Below are 27,660 nucleotides of genomic sequence, written 5' to 3'. Positions count from 1 at the left end.
AGGTGTATGATTTTACTCCCTTTTAAGTGTTTTATTGTCTGTCCCTTCCTAAAAGTTATGACCGTGGTCAGCTCAACATTTCAGCCTCTAGCAGAACACAGTGAATTCCATCTGTGTTGTAAAATGCTTGAAAGATGAGACAAATTTGCATTCTTTTGTACTTTTGTTTAGTTTACTTGTATAGCAACAAATAAAGCACCTTGTTCCATCTGTTTTTCAGAGAGTTCTGTAGGATTACTGTTTACATCATCTTTTGAGGATGCCAATGAAGCAGAAGTTATAAAAAATAAATCCTTAAGAAGGAGACATAAAAGTGCAGTGGAAGCTGACTTAAGGGAGATTCCGTGGGAAAGCAGGAACCGGAATCTGAGTGGAGATGGCTTAGTGGGACTCATGATAAACAGAATCAACCAGGAAGCAAACCCTGGAGAAATTGTTGAAAAACTGGGAGCTGATGCCAAAATTCTATCTAGTGCATTACAGAAAAGCATACGGCCAAAAACTCTTAATATCAGAACTTCCTCTTTAGGGTCTAAGAGAGAAAGCCTGGAGAAAGAATCCAGTGATGAAGATGCAGCTTTTGATTGCAGTTTTACAGATAAAACAGAGTCTCCTGTTATCTTTGATCTGGAAGACCTGGATGCAGAACCTGAAACACCTACAGCAGTGAAAACTTCCAGTGAAAAATCAAAAAGGTTGCAAAGAAAGAGCAGCTTTCCGGTAAAGCCAGTTGAAAAGACAGATGTTGAAACTGGATTTGATCCATTGTCTCTGCTGGTTGCTGAGACAGAACAGCAGAAAGAGGATGAGGAGGATGATGATGATAGAAGTGTTTCTACTCCATCTGCAAGAAGAGACTTAGCTGAAGAGATAGTCATGTACATGAACAACATGAGCAGCCCTTTGTCCAGTCGTGCCCCGAGCATTGAGTTGCAAAAACCCTTTGATGACAGAAATGCTAATAAAAGGAGCCCAACCATTATCCAGCCTTGTAGGAGGTCCAGCCTTCCCCCAAACTCCCCAAGGCCACCCAGTCTTACCAAATCTAAGAGCTACCATGCAAAAAATGAAGAAAGGCCAAGGGACAGGCTTTGGTCTTCCCCAGCTTATTCCCCAAACAGCCCAGCCAAGGAACAGCCCCAGGACACAACCAGTGCATTGACACTTGTGTCATCACCATCGTTCAACTTGGACACACTGTTAACTCCCAAGTTTGATGTTCTGAAAAGCAGCATGTTCTCTGCTGGAAAAGGGGTTGCAGAGAAAGCAAGCAAGTGGTACTCCAAATTTGCAATGTATGCTGCATCTGCAAAGGTAAATGTTTATTAAGATCCTATCAATTAAGGAAGAACTTCATAAAGGTTTAATTACTGACCCTCATGTGATGAATCCCTTGCATGACCTATGTCATTGTAGACTATGTACATTAAGTTGTTTTAATCATGTTTGATATACCAGAATCCTAATTTTAATGTCCTGAATAAAATTTGTCTAGCTTAGGTTCTGAATATATTTAATGGGAGAACAGAAGTGTCCTGACAGAACAAAGACTGCTCTGGCTTCCCTTTTTAACCTAAAGAAGAAACATTTAAATAAGCAAATACTGGGTTTAAGTCTTTATTGCTTTTATGAGTAAGGGGAAATCTGGTTGTATTGTTTGCCAAAGTAATTTAAAGCTAGTTTTGATCTGAGGTCATTTGTTAGAACGTTCTATACTGCTACCAATTCAAATCAAAACTACTTTTGTTCCCACTCCTTGGTAATGCAGAGAGACACTTGCCTTGTCTATCCTAATGTATTCCTACAGCTGCTGATAATTCTTGTAGCAATGGGGTGAAAAAGTTATAGGATTAAAATGGTTATGATTTCACTTAATTATTTTTATTAGGAGAATCTTTAAAAAGGAATCCTGGTGTAGCTGTTTAACCCAGAGTGGGACTTCCCTTGTCTTGCATCAGTTCTGAGCACAGGTCTGTGATCTTCCAAGGAGGGAGGGTCATGCCTTGAATTTACTGAGACAAAGAAGGCTTCCCCTTTTTGTCAGAAATATTTTTGCTTTCCTTTCATTTTTTTACTGGAACTTCTTTTCTTCTCTCAGGATCAAAATTCAGACAGAGCAAGTGTTTCATCTCTTGGAGCTCTGGACTCAGAATCTACTTCTCTCACTGATGAAGATGTCTGCAATGATTTTGAAAGTGCTTCTCCTCAGGAGAACACCACATCAGAAATTAAGGGAATTAGCATCAGCAAGACAAGCCTGGAAAGCTCAGCTTCCCATGATAGCTCAGCTAAACAATTTGACCAGTGTGGTAAGAGACAGCTTTTGCATGGTATTCATCACTCTGAACAAAAACATTCTAGTTTGAAAAGTTGTTCTTTCATAATTATCAGCTTAGGATCATCCTAGTCATTAGTCCTTTTTGTGGAAGAAGTAAATTCCTTTTACTACCTGAAAACTCTTACTCAAATAGGAAACCCTTTGAGTCCTTGAGTATTCATGTAAACACCTTATTTGTGTAAGTTGTACAGCTCCAGAAAACATCTATAGAAACATTGTAATGGTAACTTCATTGGTCCGGTTCTATTTTCTAAAAGTAGTAAAAATACTTTTTTAAAATCTGTTACGATTTTCTATAAGCCACTGTTGAAGCTGATTATCAGACAGACTTCATAGGGTTTTTTTCCTAATGTGTGCTGGATAATTGGTCATGACTGTTGTATCAGTTTCTGATGTCATTGTGGGGTACAAACAGCACCTCTTGTCCTTCCCTAGTTTTTGTCCACACAGAAAATGTGGCTATGAATTGCTTAAAATTTGTTTTCAAGCTACCAACTGTTGTTAACAAAGAAAACTGAACATATGGAAATTGTTTGTTGGTAGCTTTTATTTTTGCCTTGGTTGGTGCTGGGCAGATGGCAGCCTCACACTCCACAGTTCTGAACCAGTGTATCTCATTTGTTGCACCTTCCATCACACATTTTATAACTGCAGTATTGTTTGAGCAGAAAGACAGAGTGCTAAAAATGCATTTTTGGAATAACTAGTACTTTGGGTTTCTTCTGTTAACAGGTTCACTTTCCAAGTTCCCTTTACCTGACAAATCAGAGTTGGTATCTTCCTGCAGCACAAGCAGTACCAGCGTGTTCCAGAACTATGCCATGGAGGTACAGGATGATTTACTGATTTTAATCAGTGGACTAGGAGCACATGTCTTTAAATATGAATATTATCTGTATCTCTGGTAAAGTTGAAAGCTTAAAACTAATACACTGAAAGATAGAGATTTCTGTCACAAAGTAGATTTAATTTCAAATCCTGCTCTAGAAAGGTCTTTATTTCAGTCACATCTTTTGGTCCTTAAAGCTTCAGTTCTCAAGAGTTTACTATTGGATGCAATTGAATTCAGGCATCTAAATCCCTTGTGGAGATAAATTTGTTCAAAGTGAAAATATCAAGTCTTAAGCAGCACTGTATGTTTAAAAACACAGAAAAGAGAACTACCTATTTCTTGGTGTAACTTCTAGTAAGATCATTTTTCTTTTCACTGTTAGGCTGGTTTGGGTGGCTCTTCATTATTTTCTTTGCTTTTCTCCCTCCCCTTACCCCCCACCCTGGATTTAGGTTAATGACTGTTCATTTGCATCTTTTTTTCCCATTTCTACAATACTGACAGTCACCACAGAAGTGTGTTTAAATTCTAATCATAGTTTATGCAGCTGCATAAATAGTCTTGTACTTTTATGCTTGCAGATTACAAATAACGTGTTACTGTTCATAGAAATGTTATTTAATAACTGACTGGTTTTAATCTGATAAGCAATAACAGGATGAACTTGTATGCAAGGGGGGAGGAATATTCATCAAAGGGCAAAGATTTTAGCTGCAGTTTTAAGTGCTCTGTGAAAGAAAAGTAGCTTTGAGAACATGTTCTAGTGGATTCTGTTCCTGCTCTGTGCAGGTCCTCATCTCGAGCTGTTCTCGGTGTCGGACTTGTGACTGTTTGGTTCATGATGAAGAAATCATGGCAGGCTGGACAGCAGACGATTCAAATCTCAATACCACGTGTCCCTTCTGTGGCAATTTATTTCTGCCTTTTTTAAGCATAGAAATCCGAGATCTGCGGCGGCCTGGGCGGTAATAACAATATTGGAATTTTCCTCAATTTTGAATGCTCGTCATTGGGAAGTGCTTTTTGTTTGGGATTTGGGGTTTTTTTGGGGTTTGTTTTTTTTTTTCGGATAATGTTAAGCTTCTGCTTTCCCTGCAGGTATTTTCTGAAGTCCAGCCCTTCTACAGAAAATATGCAGTTCCCATCCCTTTTTTCCAATCAGAGCGGGAAGTCCTGTAACACCACAGGCACTGTTGGCCTTACTACATCCCTGATGTCTGTCCAAGAGGATATCAATTCAAATAGGTAGATGTGCATTTCCTGCCTAGAAATTCCTTAGCTTCTCCATGGATATGCCTGTATTTTAATCAACTGAAATAAATTTAAATTTTTTGAAGAGGATAAATTGATTTGAGAGAGGATCTCTCTGCTGCCTCTCCCTCATCTCTCAGCTGGCCACATCATGCTTTCTCTGCCTGATATGCACCATTTCATCCCTAATATACAAATTCATGTTGGCATTTGTAATTCTGCAAGTTTTATGAACTCTTTTGAGGACGTTTGTGTTCATCAGTGCAAGGGGGAATAAAACTTGCACTGTAACGTGAATGAGTGTGGTGGCTGACAAGGCAGAATTCAAACTGTCAGGTCCATTATTTCCAGTTTATTTCTGTCTGTCTGTGTACATGTTGGAGCACTCAGAGTAAAACAAAAAGCTGAGATTCTTTTTTCTTCTTTTTTCCCTCTCCTCTAGCAAATCTAAGCCGCATGACAATGTTTATGCCAGAAGTATCCAGATCCCCTCAGGACGAAGACAAAATACTTCTGGGTCAGAATGTACAAGTCACCCTGTAGCAAGGAGCATCAGTACTTTTGGTCCTTTGGAAGAAGATGAGAAGGAAAACCAGAAGATCAGCCATATCATTCCTACTGGTAGCCTGCCTGCTACTTTGCAAGGACCAACAGTGTGTAGTTTTTCTACCTTAAAAGTCATTTTTTCATGTGTGCCATAGATTAGAGAAATGTGTAACAGCATTAACCTTCCTAAATTACAGTAAATGCTAGGTTGTGTTATTTAAACTAATGCTAGTTGCAGCTTTTAGATGTTAGTGTGTTGTAGAGAAGAAAAGCATTTATAAGACCTTGTAAAGACAGTTACATTCATTACATTAGTTACAACTAATGGCATTTTTTCTTTCTTACTGCAGGATTCCTTGGGCCTGGAATGGCGCTTGCCTAGTCCTGATCCTATCACAGTTCCTTACCTCAGTCCTCTTGTGGTATGGAAGGAGCTTGAAAGCTTACTTGAAAATGAAGGGGATCATGCAATAACGGTGGCAGACTTTGTAGATCATCATCCCATTGTGTTCTGGAATTTGGTGTGGTATTTCAGGCGCTTGGACTTGCCCAGCAACTTACCAGGATTAATACTTTCTTCTGAGCACTGCAATAAGAACTCCAAGGTATGGAATCAGATAGGAAACACTGACATAGGAGAAATGGTTGTTTTCCCATATAGGAAATCATTAGATGGTTCAGTAGCTCTTAGAAATGTGTCTTGCACTATGCTGAGCCCAGTCCTGAATTGATAAAGAATGTGTCAGCTGAAGGAAAATATTCAAAACTCTGGAATGTGTGCTCAGCAGTGCTTGTGGGGGGCTGGTGTTTAGCTCTTACTTGTCACACTGTAATTTGTGATCCTCAGTTTCAAGGAGGATAAGCTTCTAGTTAGTTTTGTTGCTATTTGAGTAGCTACGCAGTAGAAGGAGGAAGTTTAGATTTTAGGACTGTAGAAAATAGGCAAAACACTTATTTGCCGTGTCACTGGCAATCCCGTTCAGATTTAGCTTTCTGTGGTTTTAATAGCAAAGCTTTTTACCATGAGGCCTAGAGATGTGAAGATATATGTTAAATACAGAACTCCTTTGTCATGACTTCATAATAAAATATCTTTGTGTGCTTTCCGCTGTTCAGATTCCACGGAACTGTATGTCAGAGGACAGTAAATATGTTCTTATTCAGATGCTATGGGACAATATGAAATTGCATCAGGATCCGAGGCAGCCTCTGTATATTTTGTGGAATGCTCAGAGTAAGTTTTGTTTCTTGTGGATTTTGGTGGCATTTTTTAAGAACAATTTTCATTTTGAGCAACTGAAGCATGTATGTTGAGAAAAGATGTCTTTGTGGATAGTTCACACAAGCTACAATACTGATTTTTTGATCATACTGCTTTTTGTCTTGCAGGTCAAAATCGCACTCTTTTGTTTGAGAGTGAGTGTTAAGTTTGGTGTTGCTATTCTCAGTTTGGGTGACTTGTTTTGGGGGGGAGGTTGGTTCTGTGCCTAGCAGTAAACTGCTTGAACAATTTTTAGTTTTCCAGCATTTCTGTATCAAATCACTGACTGGCATTGCCAGTGGCGGCTTCTTCTTTGGGAAGGGAGGAATGAAAGGGCAATACATTTCATTGATGCCATTCATCCACTTGGCTCATGTTCTTATTTTTAGAATTTGCTTACTCAGAGTTTTGTTGCTGGTGTTGGATCACACACCTGAAAATAGCTCATGGCCCATTGCATCTGTTGAGTTTTCTTATGTGCTTTTTGTGTTCTACATTGAAAATTTTTTTACTTGATGTTTTGTTCACTACATACATGTCAATATTTTTGGTTTCTGTAGCCTTCCACCTTTTTTTAATAACTCTGTACTTGCTACACAGAGAATCTATTTATTCTTACAGCCTTTCTAATGTTTTTCAGCCCAGAAGTACCCAATGGTCCAGTTATTGCAAAAAGATGATGACTCCTTTAACCAGGAGCTCTTGAGGAGTATGGTGAAAAGCATTAAGATGAATGATGTGTATGGACCAATGAGTCAGATATTGGAGAGGCTCAACAAGTGGCCACATGTTAAAAGACAGAGGTAAGACCACCAATGTGCCTAACTGGAGCAGTGTTGGGCAATAATCAGGTTATTTGTGAATTATATTTTCCTAGTGTGTTTTATAAAGAAAAAAGCACTGTTTTCCACCAGTGTTCTCAAATTTATCACTCTGGTAAGTTGGGTTTTTTTTCTGGTAACTTTCACAAACTTAGTTTGTCCATTTTTTTCCTTTTTACTTTTTCCCTTTCCCCTCTCCTTTACAGCCACCTCTTTTTCTTACCTCTGAACCATGGGAAGCAGGGAGTGGGGTATATGTGTGTATATTTTGTTGTTAAATGTTGTTTATATATTACTAGGTGTTTTAAAATAAAACCCTACACTTGTTTCTAGGGTGTATGGGTATATTTGGGGTTTATTTTTAAGTCTTCAGTAGAGGACAGAAAAGAACCAAAGAAAGGTTGTCTCATATTTAGGAAGGAGATTTTTTCCATTAGCAGTGGAATTAGTGAACATTAATTCCTATGAATTTTCATTTCTTGCCTGGATTTACTGATTAATACTAGGATATACAACAGTCTTGTCAACAGCTGGAGCATTGACGAGGTGTTTATTTGCTTGTCTGCCTGCTTTTTCAAGCTAATGTGAAAATGCAGAATAGCAAATTCCTTGCCTGGTTAAATCTGGTGGAATTTGGTTGAGTGCTTAAGTGCATGTTTCTCTCTGCGTGCACTTGGTGCAACTTCCAGGGGACCTACCATGGGTGATGTCCATATATGGGGAATCCAGGGCATTCTCCAGAGCTCAGAAATGACAATATTTTGGAGGTACAATCAGGAATTATATTCAAATTGCATCTTTTTAATAATAAGTTATCTTTAAATGCTTCAATCCTTTTTTTAATAGAGGTTGTTTTGTGGTGCATCAGTGCAGTATATAAACTGATTGAGCTTCTTACCATTTCAGGAGCCTTTACAGAGAAATACTGTTTCTTTCTCTTGTTGCCCTGGGAAGAGATAACATTGATATAGGTGAGTTCTGCCAACTATTTAAATGAGCACAGATGATGAATTCATGCAAACTTAGTTGTTCAGCTTCCATAAAAAAAAATTCTGTAGATTAGATGTGTGCCACTCTGGTAAGTGCCAAATAAAAAGGACTTTACAGATATTTTCTGCTGATAAATGCAGCTGTCCTGGCATTTGGGTGGTGGTTTTGAGCTCGATATCTAAAGTTGTTTTTTCCCTTCCTGCAGATGCTTTTGACAGAGAGTACAAAATGGCCTATGATCGTCTCACCGCTAATCAAGTGAAGAACACTCATAACTGCGATAGACCACCAAGCACTGGAGTGATGGAATGCAGAAAGATTTTTGGAGAACCATATCTTTAAATATACCTGGCTACAGAGGTGGTATCTATGGCGTATCCCTGTGTAAAATAACCACTTCAGTCACAAGGAACATCTCAGTCTTCAGTGCTCAGGAACGTGCGTAGGATGGACTGTGGCAGGAGGCCTCGGGAAATTCGGCCGGGCTACGGTTGTGGAGATGGACAGAGGGCAAAATGGGCCAAATATTATTTCCCTGTCCCTTGTCCTTTCTGCAAATCGGTGTGTGGAGAGGCAGGTTCTAAACAAAATCAGTTCTCTGACTTGGGACAACATATTACAGCTCCCTTAAAAAAAATTAAGTAACAGGTGGACAGAAACAATGCACTGAAACTAATGTGAGCGAAGGAAATTCTTCAGAATCTATTGTTTACATAGAATATTCATGATGTTATGAAGAGCATACAAAATTGTATTATACATATTTTAAATTGTTTATAGTAAGTTGATATTTTTTTAATTTTTTTAAATTACTGGAGTGAATTTTAAATGAACTTGCTGCAGAAGCAATACAGTGCTTATTTTTTTTTTGCAGTATACTGCTATTTATAGTAACTTGTCCAGTTACTTTTTGGAGAGTGATTTGTTTTTAAAGCAGAATAGAAAACGTTAACCTTCACCTAGACAGTACTCGAGATCCAGGATTTCTCTCATGCACACTTGGAAAACGTGTTACCACAGCAATCAGAAGGAAGGTATGGTAAATTTTGCAGAACTCTAATGAACACACTGATGTCTCTGTGAAACACTTCTGTAGAAATCTCCTCTTCCTCTCGTGTTCCCTTCCCTCCCCACTCCCTAGGAAAGGGAAAGCATATTGAAGAGTCCTATGGATTATGTTATGGAATCAGCCCATCTCAGCTGTTGGCATTTGTTAGTGTGGCCTCATTCCAGATGGGACATGGAGCAAATGCCAGTCTGCATTGAGTTCTTCATAAACACACAGTGCTCAGAGTCTCTGTGGTTTTGTTTGAAACACTCTCAGTACAATACCACATAATGCCAATCCAAAGCTTCTAACTCAAGTACATCCAGCAAACTTGCTACAGGGAATTATAGGGAATGTAACTTATTGGGGAATACTGTGCTTAGCTAAATATACTTGGAATGTTCAGTCTGTATTTCACAGTTGTTTGCAAAACAACTTTTTTTTTTCTCTGAAGAAAACTGCTACATGTCCTTGTGGTGGAGTCATGGCTTTTGCCTCATGTTTTCTTGTTCTAGACATATGAAAAATGTTCTGTGCTCTCAGTCACATAGCAACTCCTCACCAGAAGGTAGGCTACAGGGAAAATATCAGAAGTCTTGCATGGAGGTGGGAAAACAGACATCGAACTGTATAAAACACCCTAAACAAATTAAATCATGCTTTAACAGATAGCTTTAAGTAATCTTAATGATTTTCCAATTCTAATTTCTTTTAGTTGTTGCTGTTATAATACTTCCAAATATTCAACTGTTACATTATATTTTGTATTGCAGTCTGCCTACCAGTAGGTGTTTTTAAAACATCTTTAGTTTGCAAGTATAATAAATCAGCAATATATTTAGTTAGGCAGAAAGGTGATAAACTTTAAAGCTCACATTTACTTTATTAAGTGAAATAGAATGAGCCTTAGAGGCTTAAATGAAAAGTAATGCTGCTATGAAGCTCTGTAACCTCCTCCCAGACCTCTGTAAAGCTGTAAGCAGATGCTGCCCTAAGAAGGAAGAATTTAAAATGTGTAGAGCTGCAGGTATGTGCTAACAATAATTGCAGGATGTAGTCTTGGATACAGCTTCCATCGGGTAATGCCTCTTCTCTAACGTGCTGCTAATTATGTAGCTGACCTTTTTGAAAGTATCCCCCCCACCTGAGGTGGAGCTAGCAATGCTACACTTACAACATCTTTCACATTTAATTTATTTAATGATTTGTGATGCTCTTTTGTACTGCCACACTTGTACAGTATCCCTTGTGCATGAAATGGCGCTCCTTTTCTCACCCAGGTACATGGTAGACATACCCTCTTCATTCCTCCAAACCATTGTGAAGTAAACAGGCTATTTTTGAGCACATTCCCTGTAAGTACCCCTTAGTGTGCATCGCTGCTCTGCTCTGTACAGTAGGAATGCTGCATTACCATGGAAATCTTGCCTCCAGTAGTTGCTGTATTTAAGCTCACAGCTGGGTGTGCCATGGGGAGGGTCACGTTCCCAACTCCCTGCAGTTCTGTTTCCCATTTGCTACTGGGGCAGCCACTGTCTATAGGACCTTCAAGCCATGAAAGGAGAGAGAGCAAGTGCTTTTTCCAGAGCTGCTGTGGGGCATTAGGGGGGCTGAGCTATGACCCAGCTTCCCACTCTGATTCTGGGGTGGCCGAAGCACCGAGCCCAGTCCCCAGTCCAGGACACGGCGCGTGTTAGTGCTGATGTGGGGGCAGCACTGTCACACGTGGCCCTCCCTCCATCTAGTCCCAGCCTCCTTGTAAGGACTTCCAACTGCCTCCAGACTTATAAACCCAATAAGTTTTACTTCTTTCCAATATCCCCCAGTACTATCAGGTAGTGGATACTGCACTGGGAACAGGATTGTCTGTGCAGCCTTCACACAATCCCTCTGTTCTTGCATCCCCAGTGTGGCACTCCTGAAGCGTTGCTGATGTTAATTTGGGTGTGCTTTTAAATTACTATATCATGTAATAGCTCATCAAGTGAAATCATTATACTTAATGAATTGTTTTATAAAGTCTGTTGCAAGTCAGTCCACTGTAGAAATATATAAAAATAGAGTTGGAATAACAACATACTATAAGTGAGAAATTTTCCTCATTCAAGTCATAATGTTCCAAATGTATCCTGAGGTCATAATTTTTAAGCGTCATACAATTCAGTGTTGAAACAGTTTTCAAATCTCCCTGTCCTTTATTAGAAAAGCAATTGGACTATATTTTCCAATATCACAAAGATGAATAAATAAAATATTTGAGACATATTTTCAATTTAAAATTTTGTATGAACTGAATTTCCTCCTTTTGTGTACTAAATAGTGCTTATGTCCAAAACCTTAAACAAAGGTTTTAGATTTGCAGTGCAATATATATTTTGCTTTACTTATGGTTCCACTGGAATAATTATTGGAGATGAAATACTGAAATGTGAATAGAAACTGTGCTGTTTCTCTGACACTGCTGTGTCCCATTTGAGAAGGTTTGCTGTTGGTACAGTTACAGCCTGATGAATTTGACTTCCACTGGCAAATTAAATGATTTGTATCCCAAGAAAGAGAAAATTCCTGCATGTAAAATCTTTGTGTAACAAATGGGAGGTGCAAATAATAATAATAATAGAGAGGGGTATTTCTGGATATTATCTCACTGGGATTTAAAAATGGTACTTTGTTAGTCTGCAAGCAGCACTTTTTAAATGAATGGTTGTAGATTTGTAAATATGTAATGTTTAAATTTTATTTACCAAAAACCAGTATGTTGGATGTTTGCTTTGGTTTGTAGTTCCTTTAAAATATGCAAAGTCAATGTTCACAATGTTAAGGTTTTTTTCTGTCTCATCCAAAAAAAGAAGTTTTACAGTGAGTCAATAAAAAGCTTAAAATCTTTCTGGTTATTTTCATTATTAGATGGATTAGAGTGACAGAAATGTCTGCAACTCTTAACCATGTTGTGTGCTCCCATGAGGTGTTAACAATAAACCTCTCGGGTTTGTTGTCAGTGGCATTTTTTCATCTTGTCTATGTAGAAGTCAGTGCTAACAAGAGGAACTAGTGCTGGTTAAATAATCTGTAACTGTCAGAGATTAGTGTCAGGATAAAAACAAACTCCCAGCAGTTCAATTCCTTGTAGTATTTGATTCCTGGCTTTAGTTTTGATTAGAGGTGATGTGCTATTCTAACCCCTGAGCCTTTTAGTCTCATTGCAGGAAGAGGTAAACCCAGATGACATCACACTTGTACTGGTGGCACTTCGCATGAATTTTAGGCACTGAACTGCAAGATCAGGTACAGATTTGAAAGGAGCTCAGTGCAGTTTGAGGGAGTTCATTGCTGAGCTGCAGCCTGTGTGTCCACACAGGGATTTTAAACAGAGCAGTTCCATAAAGGCCCAGCTACATCAGTCTGATTCTCTTCCACTGAAGTAAAAGTCACTTATTTCAGGGAGTTTGAGCAGTTCACTGGGTAATTTAGAGTGTGTTCCTGAAAATTTCCTATAATGAGTAAATATTCTGTGCTGAAAATCAGCTCTTGTAAGTTCAGGGGATCAGCCCTAGTGAAAATTTGATGCATCTAAATTGTATCAGCCTTTCCACAAGTGCCTAAACGTGTGTTACTTGTTCCTGTCAAAACTGTCCTTTCAGTATCTGTTCTGATCCTAATGAAAAACATTAGAGGCTGACACACCACTTGAGACTGATTTATTTTTTAGCGTGTTAAAGATACCTTATTTTCAGTAAGTTTGTTACAATTCTGGTTGCTTTTCTCAGCAGAACAACTGCTACTTCAACCATCTTTTGATGTTGCTGGATCCTCCCCTAGATCTTGAAGTGTCCACATGTCATACAGATACTGGGCAGGATATTATCTTGTCCTCTAACATCACACTGATGATCAGAAACACAAAGTAGAGAGCAAACATGGTGAGCCCCAGTAATTTGTTCATTTTCCATTTACAGAGAGAGATGGAGATAATCACAAACAGGAGCATGAGGAAAAGGAGAACAATTGCACAAAACAAACCATTGCTGCTGACTGCCACGGGGCTGAGGCCATTGAAGATAGAAAAAAGGAACCAGGGAACTGGCAGGCTGCAAGGAAAGGAAAAGTAATTGAAATAAATGTTTTAAGGCAGTTCATTTTCTGCATCATAACTAAGCAATTTTTCCAAACTGTTACAGGGAAAAAAAACCATGATTGTATTCACTATAGCTCAGCATAAATCTAAACTGGATGTTGTTCCTGTCAAAACTGCATTTGGATAATGCTTGCACTATCATAATCCAATCCAAGAGTAAAAGGGGTTTGAAAATAATGCCTAAGAATTAAGTGCCTTGATGTGCTATAATAAAGAAATGTCCTGATGGTTTAGGATGGGAGATCAAGGCACTGATACTGACCTTCCCCAGGAGCTGAGTGTCTGAGTGATCAGATAAGGTTCCTGCCTGTATATCTTTGACATTAGCCAAAGATCTCTTGCATTTTTGTCTTGAAAAATTGGTAATTTTGTGTTGATTTAGAATTGGGTGAGGATAATGGGCTGAGTTATGACAGTTTGTCTTTCCTGGCTGGGTTTGGGTTGGGTTTCTTCAAAAGGAACTGGTTGCTCAGCTGCCCTTCATTTTAACTACAGCTAAAATGAAATTAACTGAGGTGTGGCTGGTTTCAAACCAGGTAACTTTGTGGTTCAGAAATGCATCTCTTAGCATTGACCTGCTACTCACCCAACAGTGATGTCAAAGATGTTGCTGCCCACAGAACTGGACACAGCCATGTCCCCTAAGCCCTTCCGTGCCACGATGACACTGGTGATGAGGTCAGGAATGGATGTGCCTGCTGCCAGTATGGTTAACCCCATAATTTCCTCTGATATCCCAATCGTTTCACCAACCTAATCAACACAAAGTTGGGTAGTGCAGTTAGCAATGGAACATGAGTATACCTGCTCTGTGCAGTGTTAGTGTTTGTGCCATGTTTGCATTAAAATATTCTGAGTCCCATAAATGTGGCAGCATTTTCCCGCTTTGTAGAATTAAAAATTCAATTTTACAGTGTCTGTTGATTCTGGATTTGCTCTATAGGGAATCTGACCACAGTGGTGCCAGCACCGAGCCAAGGTCAAGTCAGCTACAGCACAATTTTCCTGTCCTCAGTTCTCCTCTTCTAGATGTTGTTGGCCTTTCCAAATTTAACATCAGCTCCGCAAGATCCAAGGGTCTTTGGAGATGACAGTCCTTGGATTTACAGCATGATCAGATTTACTGGGCATGTGCAATATATCACTCAATACAGACTGGGGGGCTGATCCTACAAGATGGAAGTATTAGTTCCCAGAATACCAGGTGAACATTAAGACTGGGGGAGTGAAGATCATTTAGCAGCCTCCAGAATCAGAACCTATATTTTCCTAGAATTTTAATTAGGTAATGGATAATTATGTTCTGCACAGAAACATTAATCAATGAAAAGTCAGAATTAAGATAAATCTTGATAGTACTTTTCCTTTCACTGATGCACAAACTCCCTTGGAAGTTCTCAGAAAAGAATGAATCTTTGTCAAATCAAAAATTCCCATTTGGGTTTTAACAAAACAAAGTTTCTACTGTTGTGATAGATGACTGCAGCTGTAATTCATCAGATAAAATGCCACAGTAACACTGTCCCCTCTCTCCATCTACTTGTTCTGAAATGGTGATTTGCAGAAAGAACATAAGCCTCTTACCTGGTGAGCCCACCACACCATGAGGTAAGAGAATGCAGCAATCCAGAGGATGGATCCAAAAAATGTGATGACAAAGAATTTTTTTGACTCCTGTTGAAATCAAGTTTGAAAAGAAAAAAGAGACGTTTCAGGGAACTTAATAGTCCCCACTGAAAACTATTCACCTGAAACACTTCACTGCAATTGATTGCTTTAACTTGGACCCTGGTCTTTGTTTGCTCTGTTTTTCAGCTTGATTAGGTGACCTGTAGTTGCTAGAGTTTGTGGTTTACTAAATAAAGTCTCTGGGATGACATTACACTGCAGCTGGGGCTCTTGTCCCACTCCCTGCAGCACTAACAGTATTTCAACTATGCAGACTCCAGACATGGAAAAATGGACCCAGGGACTCTTGCCTGGAGAAAGTCTATAGCTTAGTTAATTATTCCAGTAGCAGAAGGAAGATAGATTCTTACCGAGTTTCTGACATCAGGCAGAGTACTCCAGAGAGGAAAGACAATGGGAAAGAGGAAAAGGTAAATTGCTTGTTTCTTCCTTGATTCTGGCCATTCCAGAGATAAGGGCTCATCGTTTTCATCACCCTCTGTGCTGTCACCATCGCTGTCCTCCTGGCTCTCAGAGCTGCTGTCTGAGGTGTCGCTGCTTGACGGGGGCTGTACGTCAGGATAAAAAAATCAAAAAGCCAATATGTTTTCACACTAACAAGGAGCAGCAGTTACTCACCATGGCCTCACCTGAGCAGAGCTCACATTTGTAACCTGCTGAGGGAAGCCACAGCTCTTGTGGGACAGAATCCAGGCACACCTCCACCCCAGTACCTGTGTATTGTTAACTAATCGGCATCCATTAATTCTAACTACCTTCTAGACACAAATTAAACATTTTATGTCCTTGAAAAACCTTTTCTCATCAGAACTGCCAAATTACATCACCTGAAAGGGATTTGGGGAGCAAAACAGAACAGTCTGCTGGTGAGCACGGGGCAGGGACGTGCTCTTATTTTCCCTTACCCTGGAGTGCCCTCTGACCACAGAAGTCATTTGAGGGGACAATACTACCCAGTCTCAGTTGGTGTCATAATTTGGACCCAATTTGTGTTTGTAAGACAAAATGTTTCAGCCAGCATCTTAATAAATCACTACACACAGAGCCTATTTATAGATGCCAGTGACATGGGTTGGGTCCTGCCCCAACAGCTCTGGAGAGGGAAGAAAGAAAGTACACGTGAAGATCAGCCTGGATGGGCACTTAGTGCCTGTGCTCCTGATTTTGATACCTGTCCATCCTGTGGCACATCTGCCTTCTGTGTGTCTTTGCTGGGCTCTGAGTCACTGGCAGGAGTTACCTGGACGCTGCTCGGTGCTTTCTTTTCCTCTTCTACAAAAAGCAATAAGAAGGAGTTCTGGTTTCAGTCATCTTGGATGGGTGGTCACCATATCAGGTGGTCACCTTCCCTGTGACCAGCAGGAGCTCTGAGCTCCCTACCACAATGGTGGCATTTCAGGTTAAACACCCTGAGATTGCTTAGGTTTGTTGTGTGTCCTCCCTGACTCCTGTGATTGTGTTTTTGGTAAATCTGGGCAGAATTTGGCCCACCTGGAGTAGAATGACATCTTGATGCTCCCCTGACCTTCCATCCAGAACTGCTGTAAGGGGCACATGTGTAACAGGGAAATGCGAATTACCTCATCTGCAGCTGACTAACATTTCTTGGTTTTTTTCCGGATTCTGAAGATTATATTAAAACCATCCATAAAACCCAGAAAGGATGTAAAGCTTTGCTTTTCAGATCCCCGCTGACACCCCCTTCCCAGCAGAGCACAGCATTCTTCAGGGACCTGATATTCTTCAAGGCTTCTGAGAAATGACCAGGATGTGCTGCCAGACTTTAATCCCTGATCATTTGGTGGGTATTCAAAAGCAAATAGGAGGAAAGTGCTGACACATACAAGGAAGTAACTGCAATGTCCTGCTGTTCCTGAATTAACCTGCATAGCCAAGAGGAACACGGAAACCTCTGTGGAAATAGAGTAGAAATATGGATAACACAGAGCAGAGGTGAGGGAGTGGAGTCAGTGTGGTGCTTATAGCATGCACCAAAAATTTACTTGGGTTTTAAACAGTGTGTTTCTCAAGTTTGGGATTCATTCACCTGTGTGAGGCCGTGTTGGGAGGTGCTCGGGTGCCTATGTTGTGTGGAGCTGGGATCTTCCACACAAAAGTTTCTTGTTATTCAAAATCTGCAGCCTTGCTGGCAGCACAAACCTGTGTTGTAGCACAGGCCAGTTCTGGCTCCAAGGCAGCTCACAAAGCCTGTGTGTCAGCAGTGACAGAGAAAGCCCAAAAAAAACATTAAACTGACAGAGGGCAGATCTAGGTTAAATGTTAGGAAAAAATTCTTCCCTGTGAGGGTGGGAAGCCTTGGCACAGGTTACCCAGAGAAGCTGTGGCTGCCCCTGGATCCCTAGAAGTGTCCAAGGCCAGGCTGGATGGGGTTTAGGGTACCCTGGGATAATGGAAGGTGTCCCTGCCCATGGGAGGGGGTGGGGCTGGATGGTCTTTAAGGTCCCTTCCAACCCAAACCATTACGTGATTCTGTGATTCTATTAAAGGAAGGGTGCACAGGTCCTTGGAATTGCTATAGATGGGAGTCAGTGCAGCTTATTTCCTCTGGAGCAACCTTCTGTGCCCTTCTGCAAGTGTGTGAAGGTACTTTGTTTTAACAAACACCTCATTTGCACGGTCTACCAAAGACCAGCAGCACCCAAGTGCTATCTGCAATGGTCTGATTTCCCTCCTGCACTGTTCCCTGGCCATTTCCAGTGCATCCTTGTAGCTCTCCCTGCCCGGACGCTGCCTCACTAACGGCTCCGCTGGGGATGGCTGTTCCTGCCTGCATGCATCGATTGATTTCTGCTGCATTGTTACAGCAGTCATCTGTAACCAGTAATAGCACAAAATTTGTGGTAGACCCCAGTGTTTCTTTGCCAGCCCTCGGGCTTTGTGTGCTGGGAAGGTGAGGGCTTGCTGTGCAAAACAAAGCAAACGGCACTGGCTCTTCCTGCACTCACCTGGCTGGGAGCCTTGTCCTTCCAGGGTCTCAGCCTTGGCCATGTTCCTCAGGATGTCAACCCTGTCTTTAAATTTTGCTGTGGGTGAGAGAAGGACACAGTCATCAGGGGCTGTCACTGCAAAGCCCCCCTTGACCTGCCTCCCCGACACACACATGCTCTTGCCCCCTTCCTCTTGCAGGGGCTGCAGCCAGCACTTCCCCAGGAGTTGCTCTGGCTGTGACCCCAGTTTTTGGCTGCTGCTAGTTGGTCATAGCTGTTGTATTTAACTGCCTAGTGCTACAGCAATTACACCAGCAATTTGACATGGTACTAACACCATCCTATTTAAAGACAATCTAGAGGAATGAGAAATCCTTTCTGGGTCAGTAATACAGAGGATATCTGTATTTCATAGGAAGAAAATGCAGAAAGAACAGAGGAGGAGTTTTGGTGCAATATCATCTTTTTCCCAATGGACTATTGATTTTTTTCCGCGCTAGATCATGTGCAAACTAAAAATGACACCTTCCTCCTGCCATGTGACTGCTGAAGAGGCTTTAGGGTGCTGCTTACAGCCTGGGGACCTGATGGGAATGGAAAATAAATACCTTTTATGTTCCAGTTCCCTGAAAAATTACTGCTTTTTCTAAGTATACACAAGTGTCTCCTGCTCCTGGTATCCAGGTTCAGCATGGTCCAGGCTGTCTGAGAGATGATCTTCACCAGCACAGGTCTGCTGCTCTATTTCTGGGACTGCCGAGGGCTTCTTCCACTATAAACCAAGTTCTGCTCTACTCTGCTGAGCTGCTTTTTTAGTGGTTTACAGTGAACTGTGAAACTGTGTGTCTCCATAGTTGTTTTTTGCTCAAATATCTTACTGCTGATTCTCAGAGAAAGTGAACAAGAATGGGTTCAAAGAAAAGTCCCATTTTGCTCTAATCTATGTCCTTTGTTGAGCTGCACACCCAATGACTGAGGGTCACTGGATTTGCTCATGGACAGTAGCCACAAGGAATTGGCCAATGCTGTGCTTGGCTTGTGTGCAGGGCTGTAAATTAATTTCCTCTGAAAGTTATCACACTGATTTAATCTACTGTGCTGTTGACTATGCACCCAGAAGGTGCTGTTGTCATTTGCCTCAAGGGCAGGGCCCTGCCACTTTATTAATCAGAGTGACATTGAGATAATAGAAATAGCAGGTCCAGCCATTTGAGCAGAATTACTGTTCTGAACTGAACCTTCTGAAAAACAGTAAATTCTGGTGTATGCCCAATAACGGGGCCCAGCTCAGACATTAACACCTCAGGGGACAAGTCCTACTCTGGTGAGATTCCTGCTTCTGTCTGACAGAAACATTTTTCACCAACCAGGATTTCCACTGAGCAGTGGAATGGCTGGAGCTGGAAGGGACCTTAAAGGTCATCCAGCACCCCCCCTCCCATGGGCAGGGACATCTTCCATTATCCCAGGGTGCTCTAAGCCCCGTCCAACCTGGCCTTGAACACTTCCAGGGATCCAGGGGCTGCCACAGCTTCTCTAGGTAACCTGTGCCAGGGCCTCCCCACCATCACAGGTAAGAATTTCTAATTTAAATGGTAATTTATTCTCCTTTGAAAGGCTGGCTGGGACTCAAGAGCCGGACTCTTCCATCCTCCTTGTCAACTGAAGTTCACTGGAGGGGATGTGAAGTGTTTCACTTCCTTCTCCCTGTGCTTGTGCACAAGCACATCCCTCAGTGCAGGGGCGACCTTTTGCTCCCAGTCTCCTCTAAGTAGTGGGTAATGCATCCTTCTGTTTGACTTTTCCCAGAAGCTGCTGCAAAAGCTCCTGTCAGCAGGGTCAGGGCAGTCAGGCTCAGGCTGAGATTATGGAAATTCAAGCTGCTGGCTCGCTGCCCTCAGCCAGGCCACAGGCTGGGAGTGCCAAGTGGAACCTGGGAGCATCTCTCTGTCAGGATAAACAGATTAGGCCCAGACCACTGTCCAGTTCTCATGAGATCAGCCTCATTTAAAAGGGTGTTAATTCCTTTGACACACAATTCCTGCAGGAGGGACTGAGACTGGAGGCAGAACTGGCTCTAAGCTGGCCAGATCTGCATGTCAGCATGGGGAGGAAGGATGTCCGTGAGCTCAGTCCATGCTGTTCTGGATTAGCTGTGCAGGGCAATGTCCCTCTCAGTCACCTGGGGCATTCACTGCTGGCAACTCTGTCCCCTGGGTGGAGAATGCATGACACAGGGCATGTCTGTGTCCAGTGGCCCTGAGACGTTCTCCAGGAGAATTCTTGTTCTGTGAATTGACAGCATCCAGGATGGACTTCAGGTAGCAGTTGAGCTTCTACCTTGAATTTGGCTCTTACATTTAATTCACTCTTTGGCACTAGTATTCAATCCAACAGGATTCACAACACAATCAGCAGGGAGGATTTTTTCTTTACAATTTGGCATGAACCTGAAAGATTTGGAGATTCTGCTGTCTAAAAGTGGAAATATAAAATAAAGGTCTTTAATTCCTTTTGCCCCTTTGTATCATGATTCTCTTACAACAAATGATGGAATGCTAATGAAGCAAGGAGAAGCTGTAGCTGCCTTCAGCCTTGTCTGGCCTGCAACAGTGCCCAATGCTCTGGGTCTAATTTCCAAAATCATTACCTTGTTAACTGGGGCATAGTGAGGGCAGGCAGCTCTGAGAACCTCTCTGCTGGAGCCTTTTGCTTCATTCAAAAAGAAATGTAGGCTTCTGCCTTTTTCTCTGTGTGACTAGAGTTTGAATAGTCTGATGGTAAGGCTAGAGGTTCAGAAATGAGAGGGTTCCTGAGCATTTCCAAAATCCTCGCTCCCTTTAACTCCCCAGCAGTTCCCTCTGGTGTGTAATGGGATGATCTTGAAAAGATCTCATGCTCTTCTTCTACTCACGTTCACAGAAAGTGGGGAAAAGGACAAAACAAAAAACTTGCTAGAAATTCCTAATTTAAAAAAAGGCACATTGAAAATAAAAAGTTCTGTCAAAAATATAATTCAGGATGAAATGTGAATATTGGAATTTCTAAAGTAAACATGTAGTCTCCCTGGAGGCAGAGAAAAAGACTTAAGTAATGATACCTTCCTAACACAAAAAGGAAAAAAACACATTCTGAACTCAATCCACTCTTCAACTGAGAAATTTTGTTTCACACAAGGGGTGTTGCAAGTTTGTGTTTCAGACTTATTCTGTATTTCCAAGACCTCTGCCGCTGAAATTTGGTTTTGGAGGCCCAGCTTTTCTATGTTTCGTACCTTGCTGCCCTGAAACCACTTCTGTGCTGCCTAAATAAAAAGCGAGGGCAGCAGAAAGAAGGAAACCCTACAGAATCATAATTGCAGTAGGTTCAGTGAGGAACTGCTGAGCAACTGCTGGCAACCTTTTCCTTCTGTCGAGTGTTCATTACCACAGCCTCTAAGTGCTGATGCTACAGGCCTTGGCAAGAAGGAACAAGGGCCCTTGAGGAAAGATAAATTGCTTTGGGATCATCTTTTATGTGGCAGCCTAATTACAGAAATGTGCCTGGTACAGACAGTGCTGCACACACAGCAAAGGGAGGGACTGTGTTGGTGATCCATGGGAACCAGGCATAGCTGTCCCCAGGGTCCCACAGGGCTGCAGAGCTGTTAACACAGGACTGGGAACTATTAACATATCAGAACACAAGTCCTGATATGCCTTGGCAAGTTCAAATCCTTTTTCAGAGCCATCCTCAGGATGTCATTTCATTTCTTTGGCCAAGCTCCTCAAGACACTTAGGTTTTTTAGTCCATGCATAAATTCCTTTTCTCCAGACTTTCTTTTCTTCAGGTAGGAATTTATCAGGGTCAGGAGTATCTCCTGCAAGACACACTGGCTCCTTGATTTTGAGTGCTGAGCTGTTGTAATACAGTAATTTTATTGTTATATTTTATAAGGCGCTGTCTTTGTTCTCACAGTCTTGAGTGGAGCAGGCACGTACGTGGGACAGAGGTTTTGCCATTAACTCAGTGGCGTTAGTAAAGTAAAGGGTCTAGGAAATAAAAACCTTCTGGAGAGGCTGTTGGCAGCCCATCCCGGCACAGTCCCTGCGGTATCAGACCCAAATACACACGGCTACACTCCCATCTAGTGGCTGCCGCACACACAGGAACTCACACCCTGCCGGGCCGCCGGCAGAGGCTTAGGTTGGATATCAGGAAAAATTTCAAACCCAAAGGGTTCTCAAGCCCTGGCACAGGGAGTCACCAACCCCAGAGAGATTTAAAGGATGTGTAGATGGGGCACTTGGGGACATGTGGCCTTGGCAGTGCTGGACTTGATGGTCATAAAGGTCTTTTCCAACCTAAATGATTCTGTGATTCTATGTAATGGGTAGGGAAGGTCTCTGAGAGAAGATCCAAGCTGGTCCCCCAGACCTGTTTATTCAGTATTCACAAGGCCTGGGAACAACAGCCTCGTTAGCAAGGACAGTGACTCGCAACTGCATGGAAACTCCCAGCAGCCTAGTCTGGGCTGAACTGGCTGGGGCTTTCCTTGGCCTGGGCTGCCAAACTCAGCCCCCACAACTCTCCTGCTGACAGGCCCCAGGGTTTCCACCAGGGCACCAGCCTGGACTAGAAAGCCAAGCTTGTGGTGGCCTGGGGTGGGGAGATACTGCACAGAGACATTTAGAGGTGTGGGAAGGATGAGAAGGTGCTGGGAGGTCTCTGAGTGGCATCAGCCCCTCAATTCTGGCACTTCCGGATGCTCAAGGCAATGGCATATCCTCTTGGAAGGTTTTGGGTCGATCCTGGTGCTGTTGATACAACCTTTCGGGGGCACAGGAGGCAAGGAGCAAACCCTGATGCGTCTGGCTCTTGTTAGGCTACTGTTCGTAACACATTGGGTGCCTTCACTGGAATCTGTCAAAGCAGCCACTGATCTGCTTTGCTGTCCTCATCCAACCTCCTTTGTTCCCTCGATCAGTTTGTGCAGCTGGGATTCTGATCTGGAGAGTCCTCTTTGTAACCTCTGTGAGGGACACTAGAGGTGTTGATCTGCTTAGCTTCAATCTCTCTTTGAATGGGCAGCAGATAATCTCTTTAGAACAAGTAGGGCAGTGGAGGGGTGGGGCGTGTGCTGAGCTAGGAAAGAAAACCTTAAAAATGTCTTTTTTTAATGTGCTTCTCTATTTCTTGGAAAAGGAACCTCCATGGTGTGATTGGATTAAAGTTAATATAAAGCAGTCTGTTAAAAGGCTGTGTACAAAGACCCTGGTCTGTCTGGAGATGAGGCTTCTCTGCACCCTGAGCAGTTTAAAAGAGGTCTTGGACCTGAGCTGGTCCCTCCCTGGCCCTGGGGAGCTGCCCACTGCCTGCACAGTGCTGTGGGCATGCTTTGCCATGGTAGTGATGATACCATAGCAGTGCAGGTGGGCTTTTAGAGGTGTTGATCTGAATCACATAGAATTGGCCTCACCATCATGATTAGAATCTCAGCTGGGATTTTAACTATTTCAAAAAGACAATTCTTCAAGGGTTTTAACCTCTTTTTCTGCTGACGTTTCAAGGCTGGGATTAGGTCTGAGCTAAGAAGAGGAAGATGGGACATGCTGCGGAACAGAGGAAGCCTGTAACTCAATGTTTGATGACCCTGCAGTCGGAGAGACAGCAGAGATGAGGGACAGGACTGACTGTCACCACTTTCAGGGACCCCAGCAGCAGCAGCTGCCACCATAGCAGTAACTAGCTTGGCACAGGAAAAGTAGATATGGCAGGACCAAAACATGAAGTGTTTGTCCTTGCCAGCCATGTGATCAGAAGGGACACATCCCACCACCATAGAGCTCCCCTCACCAGACACTATCTGTGATGCTCAGCTGCATACCAAGGGTGAGTTGCTGACCCTAAAATACTGATTGTATTCCCAGTTAAACCACTCAGGGCTGTGAACCCAAGGCCCTCTGGTGTGGAACATCCACTCACCTTCTGCCAGGGGGTCCAGGGTGTAGATCATGAGCTGGAAGATGGTGCCGCGCATCTGAGAGTTATGCAGGGAGGCCGAGCTGCTGCCCCGCTGCAAGGCTGGCCCAGGCTGTGGGAAGGCACAAAGCCAGTCAATTCCAGCTTCCTTGTCCACTACATCAGACAGGGCCTCTCCAGGCCATAGGGCAGCAATTCAACAGCAGCAGAGGAATGAGCTGTTCAGTGTTTGCTATGAGGATCCTGCCAGCCTCTGCTATGAGAGCCCAGGAGGAAATTTGGCCACGAAACCAGGTAAGAAGACTCACTTTCTGAATTTCTGTATGCCTGTTTATAGCACAGAATGAACAGCACTCTTCTAGTTAAATCCACCCGGGAAGCCTGAGCTGTCTCCTAAATTTTATAAAAATTCCTTTAAGGACAGGCCTCAGCCAGGTGTCCTCTTAAGCAAACTGTGACCATTGTGCCTGATATGATACAGGCTTTGGTCCAGGTTTCTTGACACAGGAGTTGACACCTTTACTCATGACCTGACATGGGGAGAGATTCAAAATACAATGACTTCAGATCCCTGTAAAGTTGCTTAGACCTACCTGCAGCTTCCTCACATCTGTTGGCTTCATTGTTCCATCATCTGCAACTGCCCCAGTGCTTGTCTGCAAGCAACGAAGAACAGAAATGACCAATCACCTCTGCTGCTTCAGGATCTAATGATCCTTCAGGCTGCTGCCTGTGAGGAAGGGGGACAGCTGACACAAATGCCCATGGATGCTACCGAAAGAGCCAAAGCCATGGGCCTCCTTAAAACCATTGGCTTCTGAGAAAAACAGGATTCTACCTACAGCTCCCCAGTGAGGATGCGGGCACCTGGGGGCAGAGTCACAACTGATTCCTGTAGCTACAGACAGACCCAGACTTCATCCCCAAACATCTGTATCCTTACTCATTTTCCAGCAGAGTGAAGGTGCAAAGGGGGATTTTCTACAGTAATTAGCATTACTTTCCATCACTTATAATTTCTGTGATTTAATTTTCCCAAGGGATAGGTTCAGCAGCTCTCTGTCATGCTACTAAACGTTAATAAGAGTTCTCTGTAAACTTCAAGTGCAGGGCTGGATTCAATTTGTGGTGCTTGGTGATGTCCACAGTGATGTGAGTGTGTCACTGCCGTATTCTTGCACATGTATCCCACTGGAATGTAACACAGGAGCTTTCAGGACTCCCAGCCGTGAGCACTGGCTGAACAACAAACCAGAAGCAGGAAAGAGAAGTAGTTTCTTGATTCTGCACCACTTCAACTATCCTCACTTTCCTCATCTGCTTCCTTCCTTTCCTTAAATGATGTGGAGTGCCAGGATCAGAAGGCAAAGCAAGCTTGAGGGCCAGGGACACATCCAACTAGCAGAGCATGCAATGCCAGGGGACAGTTTGAAATCTGGTGGCATGGAATTGGGTTTGGGCACTTCAATCTGATTGCCAAATGCTGCCCGGGAGAGCTGGCAGTGGTTGCTAAAGGCTGCCAGATGCCTCTCTGTGCTGCTGATCAGGTAACGAGTGATACCACCAGCATCCCAGCAACCCATATGGCTTCAGAAAGGGAAAAGAGATTTTCCTCCAACATCTCTCAGTTGCAAGAGGCTGGGACAGAAGCCTTTCCCCCCGTATTTACCAGAATTGTCCAACCTTATTCCCAGACCAAGAATGTGTTCCTGCAAGTGTTCATTCTGAAACTTCTTTACAACAACCAAGTAAGCAAAATTCCACACGTCTTTGAAAGCACATAAGCAACCACAACTGAGACCTTTAGTAATTGCACAAGTAGAACTCCCTTTTAGTGAGTTCTCCAATCCCTTAGAATCTCTGTCTAGTTTGCATTTCCCTCATTTTAAAACCATAATTATTGACCAGTACCTGTATTCTGAGGTTCAAATATGTGCTTTGTGAAGGAGATGCAGTTTTTCTTTGTGGTTTACCTTAGAAAAAGTTACTTCCAACTTGCCCTCTGAACTCTAATGACACCAACCTTCTGCATATGCTCTGCTGATGCTGCCTGCACAGCATTTGACTTCTTGTTGAGCTCCTGCTTCACCCATTGCTCTAGGAACACGTTCTGTTTCATGGTGTACACGTATGTGGCATAGGCAGTCAGTAAAAGGAGGCTTTCCCACCAATCAATGACACTGTCTAGGAAAAACAGGATGAGCATCAGTAAGTCTACAATGTAGAATGAGATGTCTCTAAATAAGGGCCACCATGTCAGGTGGAGTATCTCCCTTGAGAAGAGGGCACAGGTGCCAACAACAAAGAGGATATTAAACACTGCTGAGCCCACAATGGTACCGATGCCGACATTGCTGTGTGAGATGAAGACACCTATGAGGGAGGTGAAGAGTTCCGGTGCTGATCCACCTGCTGCCATGAAGGTGGCTCCAGCCACATCTTCAGAGATCTCCAACTTCTCAGTGATCACTCCCAAAGCAGGGACAAAATACTCATCACACACTATGGCCAAGGCCACAAAAACATACATTATGCCAAAGATGTGAAGTACAACCCACCCTTGCCTGCGTTCTTCCACACTGAATAGGTCCTGGGGATATTCTCCTTTGGACTCATAGGGTGGTTTTTCATCTTGGGAGCTTTCACTGGCATTTTCTTGCTGTGGTGTTGTACCCACTGATGTAGTGACTGGCACAGCTGGCTCAGGATCCACATAGATACAGTGCCTTATTTTGGGTGCTGTGGCATTGCCTCTTACAGCAGTCTTGTTGCTGGGGAGGTCCCTGGAGGTCACTTTGACAGGGTCTGTGGGTTGGGGGACTCTTTGTGATGCTGGAAGGGCAGAGGGGCTGAACTGGAGCTGGCAGAAAGAGAGGACCAACACTATGGCAAGCAAGAAAAGGATTCGGTTCCTCTGTAGCCGCCTCCTCTGTGGTAAATGCATTTCCTAAAGGTTCAAAACTCAGAACTCAGTGTCCAGAAGCCACTGAAGACTTCACTTGGTCACCAGTTTGCTGATCTGGAGCATCAGGATTGGAACTGCACAGCACAATTTCTAGCTGATCTGGAGCATCAGGACTGGAACTGCATGGCACAAAATGAGGAATCCTGCAAAAGAAAATCTGGTGTGAAAAACAAAGTACTGCAACTTTCCACCATTTGGGCAGCAAGACTTCACTGACTGCTTTTCTATTATTCATTAAAAAGAAATTAACTTAAATGAGTAACAAGACATCTAGATCCAGGTTTCAGTCTATTTTTTTATATATGACTGTAGGCTATGCTGATTAATAGTCATAGGTTTGGCTTAATAGAGAGGAGTTGGCTGAGACAGTCCAATCCAAGCTGAATTCTGATCCCAACAAATGCCTATATCCAGGAGCTGTTAAGGATTGTGCTTTTACTGCAGTCCAGTTGTTATTCTGTAATATTATAAACTGGGTCAGTGTTCTGCAGGAGGAGAAGATACGGCTTCTGTCAAGGAACCAAATTGCTAGAAATGATGCTCTGAAGACAAGACCAAGCTGTATAAAACTCCCTCCTAAACCAGTTATTCACCAAAATAACCTCAGCAGGAGGATTGAAACTGGTTTAGAGTTCCCAGTGATGCTGCTCTGTGGCTTTCCAGCCTTTCAGTCCCCAGGAAACCATCCAAGGAAGGGTAAGTTTTTTCCTTCCGTTTGAGCAGAGCACGAGGAAGATGTGGTTCTAGTAAAACTGGGGGTGCTGAGCAACCATTTGTTTCTATGACCACATCTTTTCAGGACTTTCTGTAGAAATCAGAACTGGCAAAGTGGAATTGTAATCATACCTTTTATTGGGGGGTAATTAGCATATCT

At 42.7% G+C, this 27,660-nt stretch overlaps 2 protein-coding genes across 6 annotated transcripts in view; one reads left to right on the top strand and one right to left on the bottom strand.

The window, feature by feature from the left end:
- Positions 1-11,973, top strand: part of DENND4A (DENN domain containing 4A) — a 49,135-nt gene extending 37,162 nt beyond the window's left edge. For 4 of the 5 annotated variants that reach the window (XM_082290501.1, XM_082290502.1, XM_082290499.1 and 1 more), the window contains exons 22-33: positions 221-1,314; positions 2,099-2,309; positions 3,071-3,165; positions 3,960-4,135; positions 4,269-4,415; positions 4,864-5,074; positions 5,318-5,572; positions 6,084-6,201; positions 6,357-6,383; positions 6,869-7,031; positions 7,956-8,020; positions 8,245-11,973. In XM_082290501.1, the coding sequence (XP_082146627.1) occupies positions 221-1,314; positions 2,099-2,309; positions 3,071-3,165; positions 3,960-4,135; positions 4,269-4,415; positions 4,864-5,074; positions 5,318-5,572; positions 6,084-6,201; positions 6,357-6,383; positions 6,869-7,031; positions 7,956-8,020; positions 8,245-8,381 (2,699 nt within the window). In that variant the 3' untranslated portion in view covers positions 8,382-11,973. The remainder of the gene's footprint in view (positions 1-220; positions 1,315-2,098; positions 2,310-3,070; positions 3,166-3,959; positions 4,136-4,268; positions 4,416-4,863; positions 5,075-5,317; positions 5,573-6,083; positions 6,202-6,356; positions 6,384-6,868; positions 7,032-7,955; positions 8,021-8,244) is intronic. The other variant, XM_082290503.1, reaches the window with a different exon arrangement.
- Positions 11,974-12,925: 952 nt separating this feature from the next.
- SLC24A1 (solute carrier family 24 member 1) lies at positions 12,926-26,765 on the bottom strand (the record flags this gene model as incomplete). Its single annotated transcript, XM_082290562.1, has 9 exons — positions 12,926-13,175; positions 13,809-13,975; positions 14,807-14,896; positions 15,262-15,459; positions 16,083-16,183; positions 17,878-17,955; positions 23,825-23,933; positions 24,415-24,477; positions 25,845-26,765. The coding sequence occupies 9 exons, from the start codon at positions 26,763-26,765 to the stop codon at positions 12,926-12,928; spliced, it is 1,977 nt and encodes a 658-aa protein (XP_082146688.1).
- Positions 26,766-27,660: the final 895 nt, after the last annotated feature.

The sequence above is a fragment of the Coloeus monedula genome (assembly GCF_965178545.1).
Source record: "Coloeus monedula genome assembly, chromosome: 14".
Lineage (NCBI taxonomy): Eukaryota > Metazoa > Chordata > Aves > Passeriformes > Corvidae > Coloeus > Coloeus monedula.
Note: the sequence above shows the minus strand (reverse complement) of the source record. Positions and strands in the feature narration are given on the sequence as shown.